The 17508-nt window shown below is 39.8% G+C and overlaps 1 protein-coding gene across 13 annotated transcripts in view; it reads left to right on the top strand.

Moving 5' to 3' along the window:
• Positions 1–17508, top strand: part of CAMK2G (calcium/calmodulin dependent protein kinase II gamma) — a 111381-nt gene that overhangs the window by 74008 nt on the left and 19865 nt on the right. For all 13 annotated transcript variants that reach the window (XM_052678229.1, XM_052678228.1, XM_052678232.1 and 10 more), the window contains exons 11-13: positions 1657–1740; positions 2388–2430; positions 10659–10699. In XM_052678229.1, the coding sequence (XP_052534189.1) occupies positions 1657–1740; positions 2388–2430; positions 10659–10699 (168 nt within the window). The remainder of the gene's footprint in view (positions 1–1656; positions 1741–2387; positions 2431–10658; positions 10700–17508) is intronic.

Raw genomic sequence — 17508 nt, 5'->3', positions numbered from 1 at the left:
CATACTTCTACTTTCTATGTGTCTAGTGTGTTCCTTAGCTCATTTGTTCTTAAGAAATTGTGGTAATTTTTCCTTCCTCCACAAAACAACAAATTAGCTATTTAACCTTATTATGTGAACGTCTGCGTAACAGTTGTGTGAGCTGTCAGGTAGTGAGTTACTTGGAAGTCAGAATTTTACACTAGCTGAGACTTTGTGCATCTCTGAGGGTTGTTTGTTTGTTTGTTTGTTTTTTTAACTCTGTGAATGTTTGTCATCAATAGCAGTTCCTATATATTTAACATTTGTCCCAGTGCCTCTACCAAAGCTATATGTATTATAGCTCACTCCCCACAACAGTGTAATATAAAATGGTGTAAGAAAGGCTTTCATTCTCTGAGTTATGGGGATTTTGATTTTACTTCATAGCCATTTCAGTCTCTTACCCAATCTGTTTCCATTTGTGGTCTACATGCACACAACATAGGTCTTCATACTGGAGATGTATTGCTCTGAATTAGGTGCGAGAAAAAGTATGAACGTTTTATCTGAGTCACTGGGTTTTAGTGTCTCTAAATTTTGGAAGTACATCCTGATTCTCTTAAGACAGAGATGAACAAGTGGGCATCAATGTCACTTCAAAGGAGGCTGGATAAGAAATGATTATCAAATTTGTTGTGGAACACGGCTAAGTTACTTACTGCATACTGTGGTATACGGTGCAGCAGCTGACTAGCTTCAAAGTCAGGGTGAAAGCAGAGATTTCCTATGGAACTAGCTGAATCTGAGTGTGGTTTATAGTTCTCTTAGGCATTGCATGTTTTCTTCCAGGCAGAAGAAAGGTAATGGCTGGCCTATACAGTCTGATCTGCCAAGTTAGTCAATCTCCCACTGTCCTTGTAAAGGGAATACAGGCTTGCAGCTCTGTGCATGAGCAACAGCTACTTTGGCATTAGTCTCTGGTTTCCTCATGTGCTCTAAATGCCTGGCAGCATCAGTCTCTGGTTTCCTCATGTGCTCTAAATGACTGTCAACACTTCTGGGAAGACTTCTTTTTGCAGCTGATGGGATCCCAGTCTAGTGTGGGTGACAGGTGTGCATCACTGGCTGGAGATTACGCCTTGGTTTTTGCATTGATGTAATATATCCATATTATTATTCCTCTTAAACACCGAGAATCTATTTTTGCAAAACTGTTGAAAAGATGCTGAGGTCTCTGTTAGTCAGGCACTTAGAGTCAAGGAGTTACCAGGATGGCTGCCACTCTCTAATATTTACTTACTGCTTCGAATTTTCCACTGGAGGCTGTTCCTAATGCAGTCTGCATATTTTCTGCAGTGTCTCCAAGTCAGACCATCACGGTGTGCTTATTAGTTTGTCTTATTAGTATTTTGATGCATAATGTGTGTGGGAGACACGGAGCATTGATACTCACTTGTACTTGAGTCACATTATTTCTTAGGCGCACTCAGGTAATGGTCATCCTCATTAGACATTTTATGCTAGTTTGGAAAGTTTGTAAGCTATGAATTGGCCACAGTGTTTTGCAGCCATGCAGTGATGAGAGGTTCAGCCATGTTGGTTTCCATATTGTGATGATATGCTGATGGGGAGAACTCCTCCAGGTGATTTAGTTAGGCTAAGTTGCTGATTTATTTTTCTGTTCCTGTTTTTCAGCAACGATCTACTGTTGCTTCAATGATGCACAGGCAGGAGACTGTGGAATGCTTGAGAAAGTTCAATGCTAGAAGGAAGCTGAAAGTAAGTATATCATAACTGATGTGTAGTTTGTTGTTGTTTTTAATATTCTGAAGTTGAGGTTAATGCTTTCCGAGCAAAATATTTTTTATGATTAGATCAGTAGTATTAATAAAGGACCTTGACCCCCAGTACAAGGTGCTAAGAAGTTATATTGAGGAGCTGTGTAGTTTCTTTCTCCAAAACTGCAAGTTTCTCTTGTTGCTGTGCTGTATAATCATGTCTTCTACTTCCCTGCAAGAGAGTTGAAGTAGAACAGCTAGTTTTTAAATTCTGATACTTTTAGTTGTGATCGCTCTCCACCTCTTAGTAGTAGTATATCAGGTGCCTGTAGCTAAGGAAAGCCTCCGGATTTTGTGCGGAGCAGTTACTTGCAAGCTAGGAAGCAACTGAGTATCTAAACACCATACTTGGTGCCATTTTAGATCTCCTAGGCTATATCTTGCTCAGCTTCTAGCAGCTGCTCTAGAAAGGCAAGACTGAGCAATCTCATGCCAAGTCCAACAGCCACATGCTGGAGATCCTAGGACTTCCCAGGGTAGCATTAGGATGCCTCTGCTTTGGTACCTAATTCACTCTGTTCCCCATGGGTAAGCCCCTCTCTGGGGTGAGTGACACTGTCTGTTATCCCTGCTTTTTCTCCCTCACAGGGCGCAATCCTCACAACGATGCTTGTGTCTCGGAATTTTTCAGGTAAACTTTCACTGTTTTCATTCCTTCTCTCATTTTGATTTGTGTGAATTGTGGGATGTTTAAACCTTTCTATGGGTGAGTAGGGTGGGAGGAAACATGCTCAAAGTTCATCCTAATGTAGGAAGGGTCACGTTGCCTTGGCTGGTGAGCAGTGTGAGAAAAAGAGTGATTTGTTTGAGGAAGAGCATTTGAAGCTGTAGTCTGGTACAAGACAGAAGCAAAGTCAGCTGCGACAATCCCCTAATGATATTTTGTAATTCTGGGGAAGTTTTAGCTGGCATTTATCAGTTTTATTGTCTGAAACCAATAAGAGTCAGGAAGACTTGCTCATTAGCAGTGATTCTTTTAGATTTGTGGCAGGGACACAGAGCAAATAATATTATTGGTGAGAATGGGAGCAGGAGCTTTTTGAGTATTGTATTACTTTGACTCAACAAAAAGGAGTCTGAAGCATCTAACTAATAGAGCTGCTCTATTTGGAGTCTCAGAAGTGGTTTTCATCCTTTCAAGCTTAATAACTGGTAGTCTGGCTCCCACTCAACTGCATTACGTAGTGCACTTAGTGGAGACGCAAATCTCAGCATGCAAATCAGTACTTTTTGCAAGATGACTGTCTTGGCTCAGCGCATTTATGTGGTGCACTCTTACCCTATGTGTTCACTTCCATTTGGGTGGAAAACCTCTATCTGCAAGTGCTTTTGGTTTGTAGAATCATCTGCTTTCTTTGCACTCACTGCCATTTCTTCTCTTTTAAAAAGGGTGATCACTGAATTAATGAGTCAGATTTTTATTCTACCTGACTCCAGTTACTTTCGGGCGAAAGTCTGCTATATGCATTATAAGTGATGAAGAATGAAAAGGAAGTGTGTTAATTTTATCTGGCTGTTTACTAATGGTGGAAACCAATACTAACGCTCTGTGATGTTGCAGTAAGCATCTAAGTAGAATGAAAACCTCTGTGAAATATTATCCCAGCATTCAGACTGTACATTCATGCATATAATCTTTTGTGAAATCAGGACGGCATTTTTAACAGCCTGTATGGATTCAGGTAATTTCAGTAGTGCTTTTCAAATAAAGTCAGGAAGTGGAAATCCAGCCCTGATTAAGGAGCAGCCTTTAGCAACTTCAGAATTGTTTTTCCTTGGTTCTAGCTTTAGAGTGAACCTGTGCCAATGTCAGGACTGTGCAAAAAGTAAGTGTGACTACAGCGATTTCCCTTGAATTTCTGCTTATTTGGCAGAATCACTTTCTTGATTCACTTGTCTCAGATTGTGTTATGAGAGGACTTGATACTAACAAACTTTTCAGAGAATCTTTTTGAAATAACCATTGGAAAAGTGATAGCACAACTACAGGGCTTCAACAGAGCTGCATAAAACATTCTTTTGGGTTTTCTTGCTGGTATGATCTGTCTTTGATCTATTCAAACTGCTTGTTTGTATTTCACTTGATGATTCTGTATTAGTTTATTTTTTTAAACAGCAGTTTTAGATTCTTTTTTAGTCTATAAATGTCACTTCTAATGAAGCTGCAGAAGTACTTAAGTAATAAAATCTCCTGTGGCCCAGATTTTGATTAAGTGGAATGCCTGAGAGAAGGGTTCTCCTTAATGGTGTGTGACCTATGCATCCGCTTATTCCCTGAACTAATATCAAGGAGGAAAAGGCTTGCTCTGCTCATTCTTCTGTCTCAAAGGCTGAAGCTGCTGGATCCTTTTCAGTTAACAGCTGAAGAGAAGGCAATCCTAGGTGGCCTGTAGTGAGTTCAGAGTTCTCAGTATCACTCAGTTCTGCTTTGAATATAAGCTCTGATCTCAAGTAATGAGATGTGCTGAAAAACTGTCCGAAAGGAAATGCTGAGAATTGAAATGCAAGGCAATCAAAGCTTCTGTGGGTAGTAGCTATTCTTAATATCTTGATGCCTTTTGCAAGTGAAGAGATCAGCTACTCCTATTTTCTCTGTATGACTGTATTAACATGAGCTTGATTTTTTAATTTTTTTTTTTTTTTTAAATTTTTAATTTGCTAGATTTCTTAGTTGGTGCAGCTGAAGTACATAAATCTGATCTGAAGAATAATGGCACGAACTCAAAGGGAAAAGGTAGAAAGTCTATGAGGGAACTTTGGGTTGAGCTCAGGCTTTTCCAGTCATGTCAGGTCATCAAATTGCACTTGAAAAGTCCTGAAAGAACTTGAAAAGTTCTTTCCCTTTAAGGCAGTGGGGGGTTTTGTCTTCTCCAATTGGGTGACACTGTTTTGTGGGCCTCTAAAAGCTGCATTCTCAGCACGCAGGGATCTAGATTTATGAGGAGAGAAGCTTCTTTCCTGTCTGGGAATAAGATCTTCTAAAGCGTTCTTCACAGATATTTTGAATTAAGAGGAAAATGAAGACTCATGTGACCCTGGTTTCAATTAATTAGGTGAGAGAGGGTACTATCTGCAGGAAATATGAGAAAGCCTCTTTAATGCTGTTGTCATTACTGTCACCTCTGTCAAACATTTTATACCATAGAGTTTATGCATTTGACTGTATGGTTTTAACTCGTGATAAATTTTTATGATTAAAGGGTCTGTAGCTGTACTTTTTTTTTCTGCCAAAGTCTTCCTTTTACAGGAGAAAAAAAGTTTTTTGTGAGTATTCTGTTGCTTGCTAGATTCCTGTTGTCAGATCAAGTCCTGAAGATTAAAAAAAAAAAAAAGTGATCTGGCTCCTTTCCCCACTTACAGCATATTCAACAATTAATATTGGCTGTTTGTGGTTCTTTTGAAATGATTGTATCTCATGACAGCAGATAAAAGCAGATAAAGTTTCATTGCTTTTGCTATAAGTCAGGAAATTGAGATCTGGTTCTAATAAGGTCTGTAATTACTGTCGGCTCTATGGTAGGCATTCGCTTGGCTAAGAGAGAACATTGTTGTATCAACATTGGTTATGGATCTTTAGAGTCACACCGGGGTACAACCACAGTGATGTAGGTGATCACTTGTGGCTTTGATGTTCAGGCAACTGAAACAAGTGCTGATGTGACCTGATACAACCTGATGTGTTTGCTTACAGATAGAGGAGTGCAGTCAGATAGATCAATAGATTAGTTCATATGCAAGGAACTCCTAAATCACCTTCTGAGAAATAAATGTAAATTTATTACTAAGAGAAAGCTGGCAAGGTATTCAGAGATTCCTAATACTTGCAGACTTTGGGGTGCCTGGGCTCAGTTATGTAACTAAAATTCTGTAAGAGCCTGCTGCAAACTGAACATGGTTGGACAAATTTGCTTTTTATCTTAGAAGCGCACATCTTCACAAAGTGGCTTTTCTCCATAAGACTTACAAACAGATTGGGAAACAGTGTTGATAATCTCGTGCAAACTCTGTACTGGAATTACTAATTGAGAGAAGAGTTGTCGTACAAACTTTCACACTCTGAAATGCACTTCTGTCAAACGTACCAGCACAAAACATGTGTACTACCCTGTTGTGTTAAAATAAATCCTAAGGCAGACATTAAAGGTAATTAAGCCTTGTGCCTGAAACCTCTAACTGGGATTTTTTTGTTGGGAATTGTCACTGCTTGCTCAAGATAATTTTCTGAGGGAGTTAGTATAACAGCTTGTGACAATAACTGGAACTCGTTACTTGTCCCTGCAGATCCTTGTTGACTCTCTGATGTAAAGTTTTGGTTTTTTAACTAGTTAGATGAGGTTGAGAGAGACTGGAAATAAATTCAGAGAGCAGTTTGTTGAAAATGTGCCATCTTTAATCAGTGATGTAACTGAAGTGATCTTAAAGAATTTAATTACCTTACAACTTAACAAACTTCTTGTTGTCCTTGACCTTCCTCACCTGTTCACTGTAGCCTGTGCACTGATGTTTTTGAACTGATTAAAGATTAAGAAGAAAGAATACAAATAATGAAGTGACACTGAAATATTTCACTATCCTGTTATACCAAAATGGCTTGTAAAACTAAGGTTTTTTTTATTTGTGTGTATGTGTACACATATGTATTTTATACCCAAATTAGAGTTTGTTCTCTTTATCACAGAACGGCTTAGATGGGAAGGAGCCTTAAAGATCACTCAGTTTCAACTCCTTGTCATGGGCAGGGTTTCCACTCATCAGATCAGGCTGCCCAAGGCCCCATCCAACCAGGGTTTGAATGTCTTCAGACATATGGGGTATCCACAGCTTTTCTGGGCACCCTGTTCCAGTGCCTCACCACCCTCTGAATAAAGAATTTTTTTCCCGATGTCTAAACTAGATTTCCCCTCTTTTATTTTAAAGCCATTCTTGTGCTGTTGCTGTCTGCACACGTGAGAAGTCCATCCTCCTCCTGCTCATAAGCACTCAAGTACTGGAAATCTGCAATTGGGTCTCCCCAGAGCCTTCTCTTTCCCAAGCTAAATAAGCCCAGCTCCCTTAGCCTTCTTCATAGAAGTGCTCCAGTCCTCAGTCCATCTTTGTGTCCCTCCTCTGGATCAACTCCAACAGTTCCACATCTTTCTTCTGCTGGGGGCCAAAGTACAGTTAAAATTGTGCAAGTAATACATTTGAAATTTCTGCTGTGTTGTTTTAGTTACAAAGATATGCTTTCAGGACCAGAAATTTGTGTCACTGACCTAATGCAAACCCTAACCTTTTGATGTGAATTCAAAGGGTGAAAATATGGAGGAGCAGATTTGTCAAGAAGTTTCTGTAGAACTTTGAATAAATGAGTATGAGAGCAGTGGGAACTGCATTTTCCAAGCAGAAAATGAAGTCATATTTAATGAAAAGTTACTTTAAGTGTTTTCTCTGTTAATTTGCTTAATAATCAGGAATTTCAGGATGTGATAAACAACTACTACAGTGTGGACCTGCTGAAGTAATATACTTCAGTAAGTAAACTTCAATCTTGCACTTCCTAGAATTGCGTGATATTATGACAGAATATCAGTATTTATCATTTATGGCCTGAGAGTGTATTGTATCGTCAAAAAGGAATTTAAATGATTCTCATTGGTTTTATCTTCCTCTCCCCGAAGTGCAGGAGAATTCTGTGAATGTCTTTTCTTGCATTATTTGCTCTTCATCTCTTCATTTATTGGCTTGTGAGGAAACTGAGTTTTTGTAATACTACAGGGATGATGTTCAATCAACTCTTGGATTTCAGATGGACAGGAGCATCAGTCTCCAGTCTCCAAGATCGGTGTTCAGAGACAGTCTTGACCTCGTAGGCTCTGTGCACTGTACATGCACGTAGACGCTTGCATAGTGGTCATCTTTCAGGATGTGAAATTTTTGCAATAGGTGGGCAGATATTTGAAAGCATAAAATATCACAAAATGTAAGGCTGGGCTTTGGCTCTTTGTAAATCATCTTCTTGGAGAATGCCTTAGTTTTCTGAGGCTGGTAGGGGGCAAAAACCAGAAGGAAATCAACTGTGCAGCACACAATTTCCCTGTTATTCATTAGCTGGAGAACTGGGAGCTCTTCAGCTCCTGCCAAGAGGATACTACTGGGTTGTGTATTTCAGGCTTTAGTATTAATGAATGCTAGTTACCTCTTTTAATCTTTCTTTGAGAACCATTTGGGTTTTTATGGAAGATCCAAGTGTTCCTTCAAACCTTTGAGACTTTTCCAAAGTATTGCACGTATCTTCACTGTGCTATTGACATGAACAGTGTTTGGTGATAGGAATTGGATAGGAAGGAAGGTTTGTGCTATGTCTAGAGATTCTGTAGGTCCAGACCACATAAAGATTTGTCTTGCCTAACTGTTTGGGAGGTTTTATCTGCCTTTCCATCTGGTTATACCTTTTTTTTCTCGTTTGAAAAAGTGTTTTGGAGTGACTGGGCTTCACAAAACTTCCGTTATTCTATTGTAGAGTCATTACAGAATGACTATTCTCTTGTTGAGGAATAAATGCCAGAGCATAATGTTCCCGTGCAATTGCCAGGCATCACTGCTGTTCCAGCAAATTCCTTTAACAACTCAGTGGAGAATCTAAGAGGAATGGGATTGCCAAGAAACCAAAATAGGGATAGAGGACATAGGACAACAACTCCCTGCTTTTCAGGGAAATCATCCTGCTGGGTTTAAATGGACACTAGTGACTTGCACCTGAAAAGCCACCATGGCAGAGTGTTAAGCTGGCTGTTTTGCTAATGGAAGCAGTAGCCACTATCAGGCTGTTTCATACCTCTCCTTTAGAGATGATGCTAGCTGGCAGAGAAGAGTTTCTTCCTGTAAAAGCATAATCAATTTAGAGAAATGCGGTTTGAATGGCTTTCTCATGATATTTACATATAGATGGTAGTTTCTAAATAATGCCTTTCATTGTAACACTTTGTTAAACATGGTCAGCAGCTTCTTCATGGGTAATCTGTGCTCCTTGATAGAAGGATAGAATGGCTACTTTGTCTGGAGTAGTTCATTTCTCTTACTTGCTTTCTTTGTTGCCCTCTGTACCGGAAAAGTCTGTAAAAGCAGAGTGTATTTTGTTTTTGCCCAGAATTAGCCGTAAGAGTTAGTATACACAGATTTTTGTTGCTTTTTCTTTCCTCCTCACTTTGAGGATGTACCATCCTTTATTTTTTCTTAAGTGTTGAGAGGTTATAATGGTTTACATGCTTTCAGCTGCTGTTGTGTGAGGTACCTTGATGTATGTGTGTAATAAATGCTGGACCTGTTTTGACCTCGGTGTCCCCTTGTTCTCCTTCTAACTTCCATGTGGAATGGAGCTGACATCCTTCATCTGAAGGTGGCAAGGACTCATCTGCTGAATTCACTCTCGCAGTATTTCTGTAGATGTACGGTCAGGAAAGAGGCTGTTGCAGGGCAGATGAGTTGCCTAGGACAGTTTGTCTGCCCACCTTTACCTGAGCACATTGGAGCACTGTGTTTTGACCAATCATTTTTAGAGAATATCTGCCTGAATTTTTCCCGGTGTTCTGGGATGGTTTGAGGGCAGGGATGAAGGTAGATTCCTGAGTTTGTATCTGCATAATGGAGCAGAATTTAAGAGGAGGAGAATTTGCACCAGCTTTACTGATACCATGTAGCTGATCCATATCTATAGGGTCATGTGGCAGGAAAGGCGGGGTGGGAAGTGCTTTGAGAGAAAATTTCTGCAATTGCTTGAATCCTGCAAAAGGAACTTTTCCTGATGTTGCTGGTTCTAGAGAGAGACTGAGCATTGCGTGGGTTGGTCATTCCTGGTGAGTGGAGTATTTCAACAGTCATGTGAACGTTGTTTTACTACTTGCCTCGCCTTTTAGGCTCCAGCGCTGCATGGGCAAAAATCCAGGTCAAGTCCCTGAGTGCATACACTTCCTGGCAGCTGCTTAGTGGAGGTGTCAGTGTGTTGGTCCAGCAGGTCTCTAGCATGCTGTTTACAGTGGAGCTAAAACAACTACACGATCTTCATAAGTAGGCAAACTTTTTTTTTTTCTAATAGCTGAGCTTTATAGATGGGGTCTCACTGCTGACAGTCATTGTCAGCGTCTCACTTTCATGTAATAGATGGAGCAATTCCTTCTTGAGTCCCAAGTGTGTGTGCCCTCTGCCAGGCATTTGCAGTGAATTCCCTGTCTATGCTTATCATACTCTCACTTTCATGACTAATGCCAGTTGTTTGTGTTGAGCACAGCAGAGCATTACCTTAATGTGAAGAACTTCAGCCTAGTTCCTGTCTCTTTTTCTTTTTTAGTGGTTGTCAGACTCTGCCTTTTGCACTTCTCCAGTCTCATCATTTCTGATGTCCCAAATGTTCCTATACTGTTATTGTGTATAGTGGTGATTAGGAGGTCTCTGCATTATCAGTGCCCCCTTTGTAAGCAAAGTCTTATGTAAATAGCTGTACTGGAGGGTAAAGTTTATCCCTCTTGCAGAGATCTGGTACATTTTTCTAGCTTTCCCCTCTGTAACTGCTGGCATTCCTGGATATGGGGTCACAGTGTGCCGGTAGAGGGTTGAAACACAGGAGCTCTAAAGTCTCTTTTCAGAGTTGCTGAGATTCTGATAGCAGAAGGATTTTTGCCCAGTTAAGATGCACAGAGAATGGAATGGGTGTTCCTCTGCTACCAGGATAATGTTCCTGGCTGACTGGGCCTAACTTCCAGGGCTCTTGCTGTTAGAGGGAGATTAGCAGGATGACTATCATTCTGAAGTCTTACGCAGTTTTGAGGGAAGTGAGAAGAGTTTAAAAATGAAAAACTGACCTGTTTCTCCTGCTTCTCTTCACAGCTGCCAAAAGCCTGCTGAACAAGAAATCAGATGGAGTGAAGGTAAGTTCTTGTTTTCCCATTTCGCTTTCTCTCCCACCACCTGAACAGAAGGCAGCCACTTTCTCCATTCCCTTACAGGGTAAAACCACAGCCCTGTCTTGTGGCTTGGGTTGTTACGATCATTGCATAGTAATGAGCCCCGGGTGGGATGATCCTTACATGCACTGTAGATGTCACACAACAAGCTAGGTACAAGATTTCTTTTTCCCCTTTCTCTAAAGTATGGAGAACTTGTCAATGTTATGGATTGAAAAGACCAAAGACCTGCTCAAGTGTGATACATGGCTCTGACTCAGTACAGAATGCACTGGGTATAGAAATTGCACACAGCAATTATCAGTTGCTGATGATACCCACCAGATCCCATGGAAATCTTTGTCTCCCTCCTTTGGCAGATACTGAAGTTTAGGGTAGGGAAGGAAAAGTCTTCAGATATTCCTGTTCAGACAGAGTGGAACCTGAAATTTGTGTCAGAGTTCAGCTACCACGCCTGAAATCCAGGCACTCTCTTATTCCCTTCTGAGGGGAATTACTTTTTTCTCATTTCACTATTTGTGTCATAGTCATCCTTTTGTTCTGTAGGCCAAATAGGCCATTCCTAGGCTGTGTTATTGCAGGCTGTAGTTTTTTGTGATCTGTTACTGGAGTAGCCATGGCCCCAAGCAGCATCTTCTAGTAAGAGTTCTAAATAATACTGTCCTCTGCATGAGAAGAATGTGTTTGTTTTATTTGCTTGTAATTCCACTTGAAGCTGAAACCTTTCTTCACAACTATTAAGCAGAATACTTCATCTGGTTTTGCACTGTGGACAGTCTTCATTCTACCCCTACTTTGGGGATTGCCATGCACACTACAGGTCTAGCATGCTCATCTCCCATTCTCTTAGCCTTTTTCCATTTTAATGAAGCTCTGTTTCCAGAGGACTCATAGTTATAAGGAGACAACTGGAAAAACAGCTTCAGAGTAGTGACATTTATTTTGAGGACTGCTCTAGTAAAATCTTCATTCTTGCAGTTCTGCTTCGGTCTGTTCCAACAACATTTCCCAAGCCTTTGGGAATTTTTGCCTAACAAACAATGTGGATTTTGCCCCAGCTTTTCATCTTTTGAAGTGTGCCTACAAGGGTGAATTCTTGTGCCTTTGCACATGCTTTCCTCTTTTGTACAGACGTACATCAAACACATGCACAATAATACAGTGTGTCACATCTGTAGATATGGGAAGCATTGCAGTAAAATCCCAGCAGAATGAGAATGGATGATCCCAAATGTTGTGAACTGAGAACTTCAAAATCCCAACATTACAGGGGAGAAGCAATTGGAAAGCCAGTAAATAACACATCTTAGTTTTTGTCCCCTAAAGAGGAAAAAAAAAAAAGGCTTTTGTCTCAGAATTTTTTATTTCCAGTAGTCTCTCATAGTTTTACTTTGGCGAAGGTCTTCTGAAGGCAGATAGATGATGTTCACACTGGCACTGAGACATAGCTTCCTGGTCATGTAGTCACAAGGAGATTCTTTACAATTGGAAGATGCTTCCAGTTCATAGAAAGTATGCTTTGTGTTATTTGCTTAGAATACAAAATCTTCCTCCTTTGAATGGAGTAAAATTGGGTTTACTCTTCACAGGGCATGTGGTAGTATCACAGTAGTGATAACGTGGAAGCTGGGTTAGAGAATATAGCGTTTTCCATATGTGCTGAATGGAGTTGTCTTCTTCTGCTTGTGGGTGAGAGACTTGCAGTCAAGTGTTGGCGTGCAATTTCCTCTCTTCTGTTAGAGAAACCTGTTCTGCAGTATGAACCTGAGTGGTGCCCAAGGGAGACATGACCCGGTGCCACATGTTTTCAGCCTCAGCCGAGGGCTTTTTGAAGAGTTAAGCTTCCACTTTTCCCCAAATGGCATCTAACTTCAGGTGAGGCTTTTGGGTCCTCGTTTATGTGAGTTTTATAACTCAGAGATATATTGTATATTTCTTTCTAAAATTTGTGCTTTAGAACCCTCTTGCTTAAAAATGAAGGTATATGCAAATACAGGTCTCTTCCCTGCCATGCTCATATTAAATGCGGCAGAGAGCATGTGGTGGCCTCTGTGTAGTACATTGTATACTTTTATTGAAGGACACGTGTAAACACAGAAGTATCTTTTTTCTCTGCCTTACTTTCCATGTATAAGCTCTTGTTTCCCAGCAGTCACCTCATTGAAATGTAGCCTTTTTTCCCCTTGTATTTGTTTTTATGAGTGGCACTGGTATACTTGACTGCTGTGAAGTAGTCTTTGTGCCAGTCAGTTTGGTTGGTGGCCTCACTGTTGTTAGCTCTTTTTGTGTGCTGTTCCACATGCAGGAAACATGTAATCTTAGCCATACTTTTCTCATCCTAGGTAGTTCTGACCAAAAACTTGTGCCCAGTGATGGGTTTGGTTAGAGAGCATCTGGCCTTGCATTGCCTGTAGTGGATTATTTTTTTTTCCTGTTTGCAGTAGTGCAGAACTCAGACAAAATGACCAAATGCACTTTCATCTTTGTGGTATCTTTACTACTCCCGCTTCCTATATACAAGATTTTACATCAGATGTAGATTTAGAACAAGTGTTGCATGCTGAATATTCAACTGTAGCCTTCTGCTGACCACATGTCATGTGGCTAGGTTGTTTCTTGCATTCTCACCAGACAAGAAGACTTCTGGTTTTTCCTTGTTTTTCTTTTGAAAATTAATTATTTTTTAATGTCTTCTTAGAAATTCATGCATTGTAGAGATTTGTAAGAAAGTATTTCAGCTTTTCCCTTGGTTTTTCCTGGTAAGGAAAAACTCCTGTGACAGCACTCGTGTGCTCCACAAAAGCGCTGTCAGATATCTACGCAGTAGATGAAACGAACATAGCATTTCTGCCATGAATTGATGATACACAACTGTAAAAATTAATGGCTCCAAACCTTTTGAGAGGAAAGCACGATCAGTTTGTCATGATTTGCTTTCTATTCATTTTCTCCTATCTTCATCTGGTATTCAGAGGTATTTATGCTACAGTCCTACCTTAGCTCACAAATAGAGTTGAAATTCATACCACGTGGTATCAGGAGTTTAGGTGAGGCCTATATGTCTTTCTTGTGCATTATTCACGAGAGTTTCTTGCGCAAGTGTGTTAGTGAATATATGATGCAAAGTGAAGAGGGTTGCTGCTGATTTAGCGTAAATGATGAGAGAGATGTGCTGTAGCCATATGTAGTGACGAGGGCATGATGCTCATATGATATGCTAGCTGTAAGAAACAAACACAAGTTTTATTTGTTTCTGTGAAACTGACTTTACCTGTTATCTGAGGCAAGCATAACATGCTGGATCAGTGAGGATGCATATATTTAACTTGCATCAGATGTTTTTGGACAGGGGAAAAAAGAACTCAAATCAGTAGGAGAGGACAGAAAGGAAAGATTTTTATTCCAATGTAAGTGTGTCTGGAGTTGGTGACATTTGATGAATTTCATTTTGGTTAATTTCTTTGTGGATGACCCTCTCCTCTAGCAAGTCCGTTGTGTGTCTATTTGAGGTATCCCTGGTTTTCGTTCTGCACTGCTGCTTCTATTTAAAGTACTAATTCTACTAATTGGTAGATATTTCATCAGCTTGGCACTTGAGAACTTTTCCGTTATCTTAAATAATGAATGATTTAAACTGCCTTGAATCTTAAATTGTCCCTGCTCATCAAACCTTTGCTGGTAGTGCTGCCCTCACTTTCTTCAGGCATAATTTGGATCCAAGCTGATGGAGTAGCAACAAGGAAGGCCCAGATTTGACACTAAAGGAGCATGCTTTTCTGCTTTCAAATCCAGAAAGCGAGGCTATAGAAGATACTGAGTGACGAATTGCAGAGCCATGTAATATACCAGATATCTTGTGGGCCAGCACTGTAGGTTCCAGGTATTTTTTATTTTTATTTTTATTTTTACGATTCTGCATTTATGAGCAACATTGTGCAGCTGCAATTTTTAACTTTATTTTGCACCGTTTCATATAAAATCTACTTCCTATCTTGTTCCTCTTTCTGCTGTGATCTGGATTTACTGTCCAGTGAAGGTGATGGAGGGGTTAAGGAACGAGCAGGGGCAGACAACTAGATGAAGATAAGGACGCTTTCTGTTGAATGTCTGTTCTCTGACCTTGTCAGGATCTGGGCTCCCTGTAGTTGGTGTCATAGTCCTGCTGTTGATTTTGTCTCTAGGCAGAACTTGAAACAACCTTGCTCTTTTTCTCCTAAAGGGGGATTTCCTTTCCTTCTAGTGTGAGAGGATGCATTTTTTTCCAGTCATTGGAGGGCCTGTCAGAGCCATCTTTATAATCAGAATATGCTAATGCACAAATTGCTATTTTTAGTTAAGGATATAATTGTAATTATTTTAAAATTAGATCTTCTTAAGCTCTTTGTCAGTTTCATCTTCTTTTCATGGCTTTTTTTTTTTCCACTGAACAATTAGGCTTGAGAATTTGAAATGACACTAATGATATTTTTCAGGCCGAGTTTTATACAAATAGTAACTTGTGTGGAATTCTATGGGATGTAAAAAGGTTCAACAGCATTCACATGAAGTGCTCTGCAAAAATTGTTGACTGTTCACCTTGTCTTTCTATTGCATCCATAGTTCTCTTTCACAGGAAATGCTGACTAGCGTAGCTGAAAGGAGAACTTAACTAGAAGTGTAAAAACCCACATTTTATTTTAACAAGGTTAATTTTGTAATATTGTAAAGCTTTCCCTTAGTCTTATGTAACTGCAGAGAGGTACCATATACCATTTGTTTTGCTGTTAATAAAGCACATTGCAGTAAGAGTACATTTTATGCCTAGTGGGTACTTCCCTGCACTTTGCCCAACAAAAAAGTGTGTGAGGAAGACAGGAGTGCTCTTTAAGCTGTCTTTGCTTTTGAGAAGCCAGTTAGAGATGACATGCCTTGGACGAAAGCCACAACAGCACGGTGAACCAACAGGGAATCCTCAAAAATGATCTATCTTGAAATCTGTAGGGGTCAAGGAACACCCATGTGGTGATCACCATGAGTTAATGCTCCTTTTCTGTCTATGTATTGTACGTGATCTTGAAACCATACTCTTTAAATTAGATTATTATGCTGAAGCTAAATGAGGAGAACCCAAGTTCACCTGAACACCAGTTTTATGCTGAATAGCATTACACAAAATGCTCAGAGTGAGCACTTCAGGTCTGTTTAAGTCCTGACATCCAATAAGGCATTTTTTATGCACCTTTGATGCATTCACTCTTTGTACCGTATTGTTGTAATGCCTAGAAACTCCAGCTGAGATCAAGGGTCCAATGTGCTTAGCACTGTATTGATGCTTAAGCAGAAAATCCCTGCCTCTTAGCTTACAGTTTAAATAGACAAGCTGACAAAGGGCAGGAGAAAAAATGGATTCACAGAGACAAAATGATTGACTCAGCATCGCACAGAAAGACTAAAGCGAAGGTGGAAATAGGCCCCCACAGCTGCTAGTTCAGACTGCCTCTCACTGATTGACTTTGAGTTTACACTGAGTACTGAAATGATTTTTCATTTTGTGAGTTAGAACAAGAGTGGTATTTTAATAAATATACATATCTGTACATATGTAAATATGCAAATATATAAATCTGTTTCAGACTGGAGGGGAACTGCGTGAAAATAGCAGGAATGCAAAAAGCTATTGTAAAAAATATATCCTTGTTAAGGGCGTAGAAGTGAGTGGAATCTTTACTGGAATCACTCTACTTCCATTAGCATCTTCTAGTATGCGCTGTGTTTTCTGTAGGTGCTCAGAAGAGTTTATGCTGCTTCTTTCTAATATTGCAGCTATGCTGAAGAGACAGTGATTCTTCGGGGTATGTTCTGTCATCTGCTGACTTGAGCTTATTGTTACCTGAAGTGAGGTTCTTTAAATTTAATTGAAGAGAATCTGTTCCTTTTTTATGAAGTGACTACCTGAATTTAACACAAAAAATACCTGAGTTTGGGAGGAAAATGTTACTCATAGCGATTTGGGAGAATGTTTTGTTGCTTAGATTCAGGGAAATCCTTCAAGTGATCAGTGAAGTACTTTACTGAAAGCTAGATCTCTTTCTTTAACAATTTTTTCTACTCATGATATCTCTGTATTGCTTAAAAACACTTAGAGATGTAGCTGTCATGGAAATAGACCTATTAGTAAGCAAGCTTCTGTTATCTTATTTTCTTCCTGAGTTACAATCACACTGCAAGAAAATAAGTAAGTTTTACTCATCTGGTCTTGGAAGGATGACATGGCTTGCCGTTACAGAAGGAGTTTTGAGACCAGTTTGCTGTCAGAAACTTTCATTTGTTTATTTCAACTTAATGTTTTGATGCTTTAACACTTAATGTCAGTGCCTGGTGTCGGTGTTGTCCAGCCTGTCCTGAGTTGTAATAGCACTTGCATACTCTGTTCTCCTGACTCACCGCCTAGTCAGAAATGATGTGCTATGTGGGATATCATGTTAATAGACAAACTTTTAAATTTAGGTTGTACTTAATTAAATTCTGCTCTGCAGAAATGTCTGTTTCAAGCTGTCGGTGATATTTTTGCCTTCAGTTCTGAAGAAGAGAAACAGAAGGGTGATTGTTTTCTGTATGGATTAGTTGATTCTCCCTCTATGAAGAACTTTTGGTTCTCTCACCATTTTCCACTCCTTTACTTGTTTCTGTAACTGACTAGAAATCTACTGAAACATCAAGTGATGCTATCTTTCTTACAGAAAAGTTTCCCTGCAGTGTCTCTGTCTGCTACAACTTATAGGATACATTAAAAA

The sequence above is a fragment of the Tympanuchus pallidicinctus genome, unplaced genomic scaffold (genome assembly GCF_026119805.1).
Source record: "Tympanuchus pallidicinctus isolate F22 unplaced genomic scaffold, pur_lepc_1.0 scaffold16, whole genome shotgun sequence".
Lineage (NCBI taxonomy): Eukaryota > Metazoa > Chordata > Aves > Galliformes > Phasianidae > Tympanuchus > Tympanuchus pallidicinctus.
The sequence above is the reverse complement of the archived record's forward strand: the minus strand, read 5'-3'. Positions and strand labels throughout refer to the sequence as shown.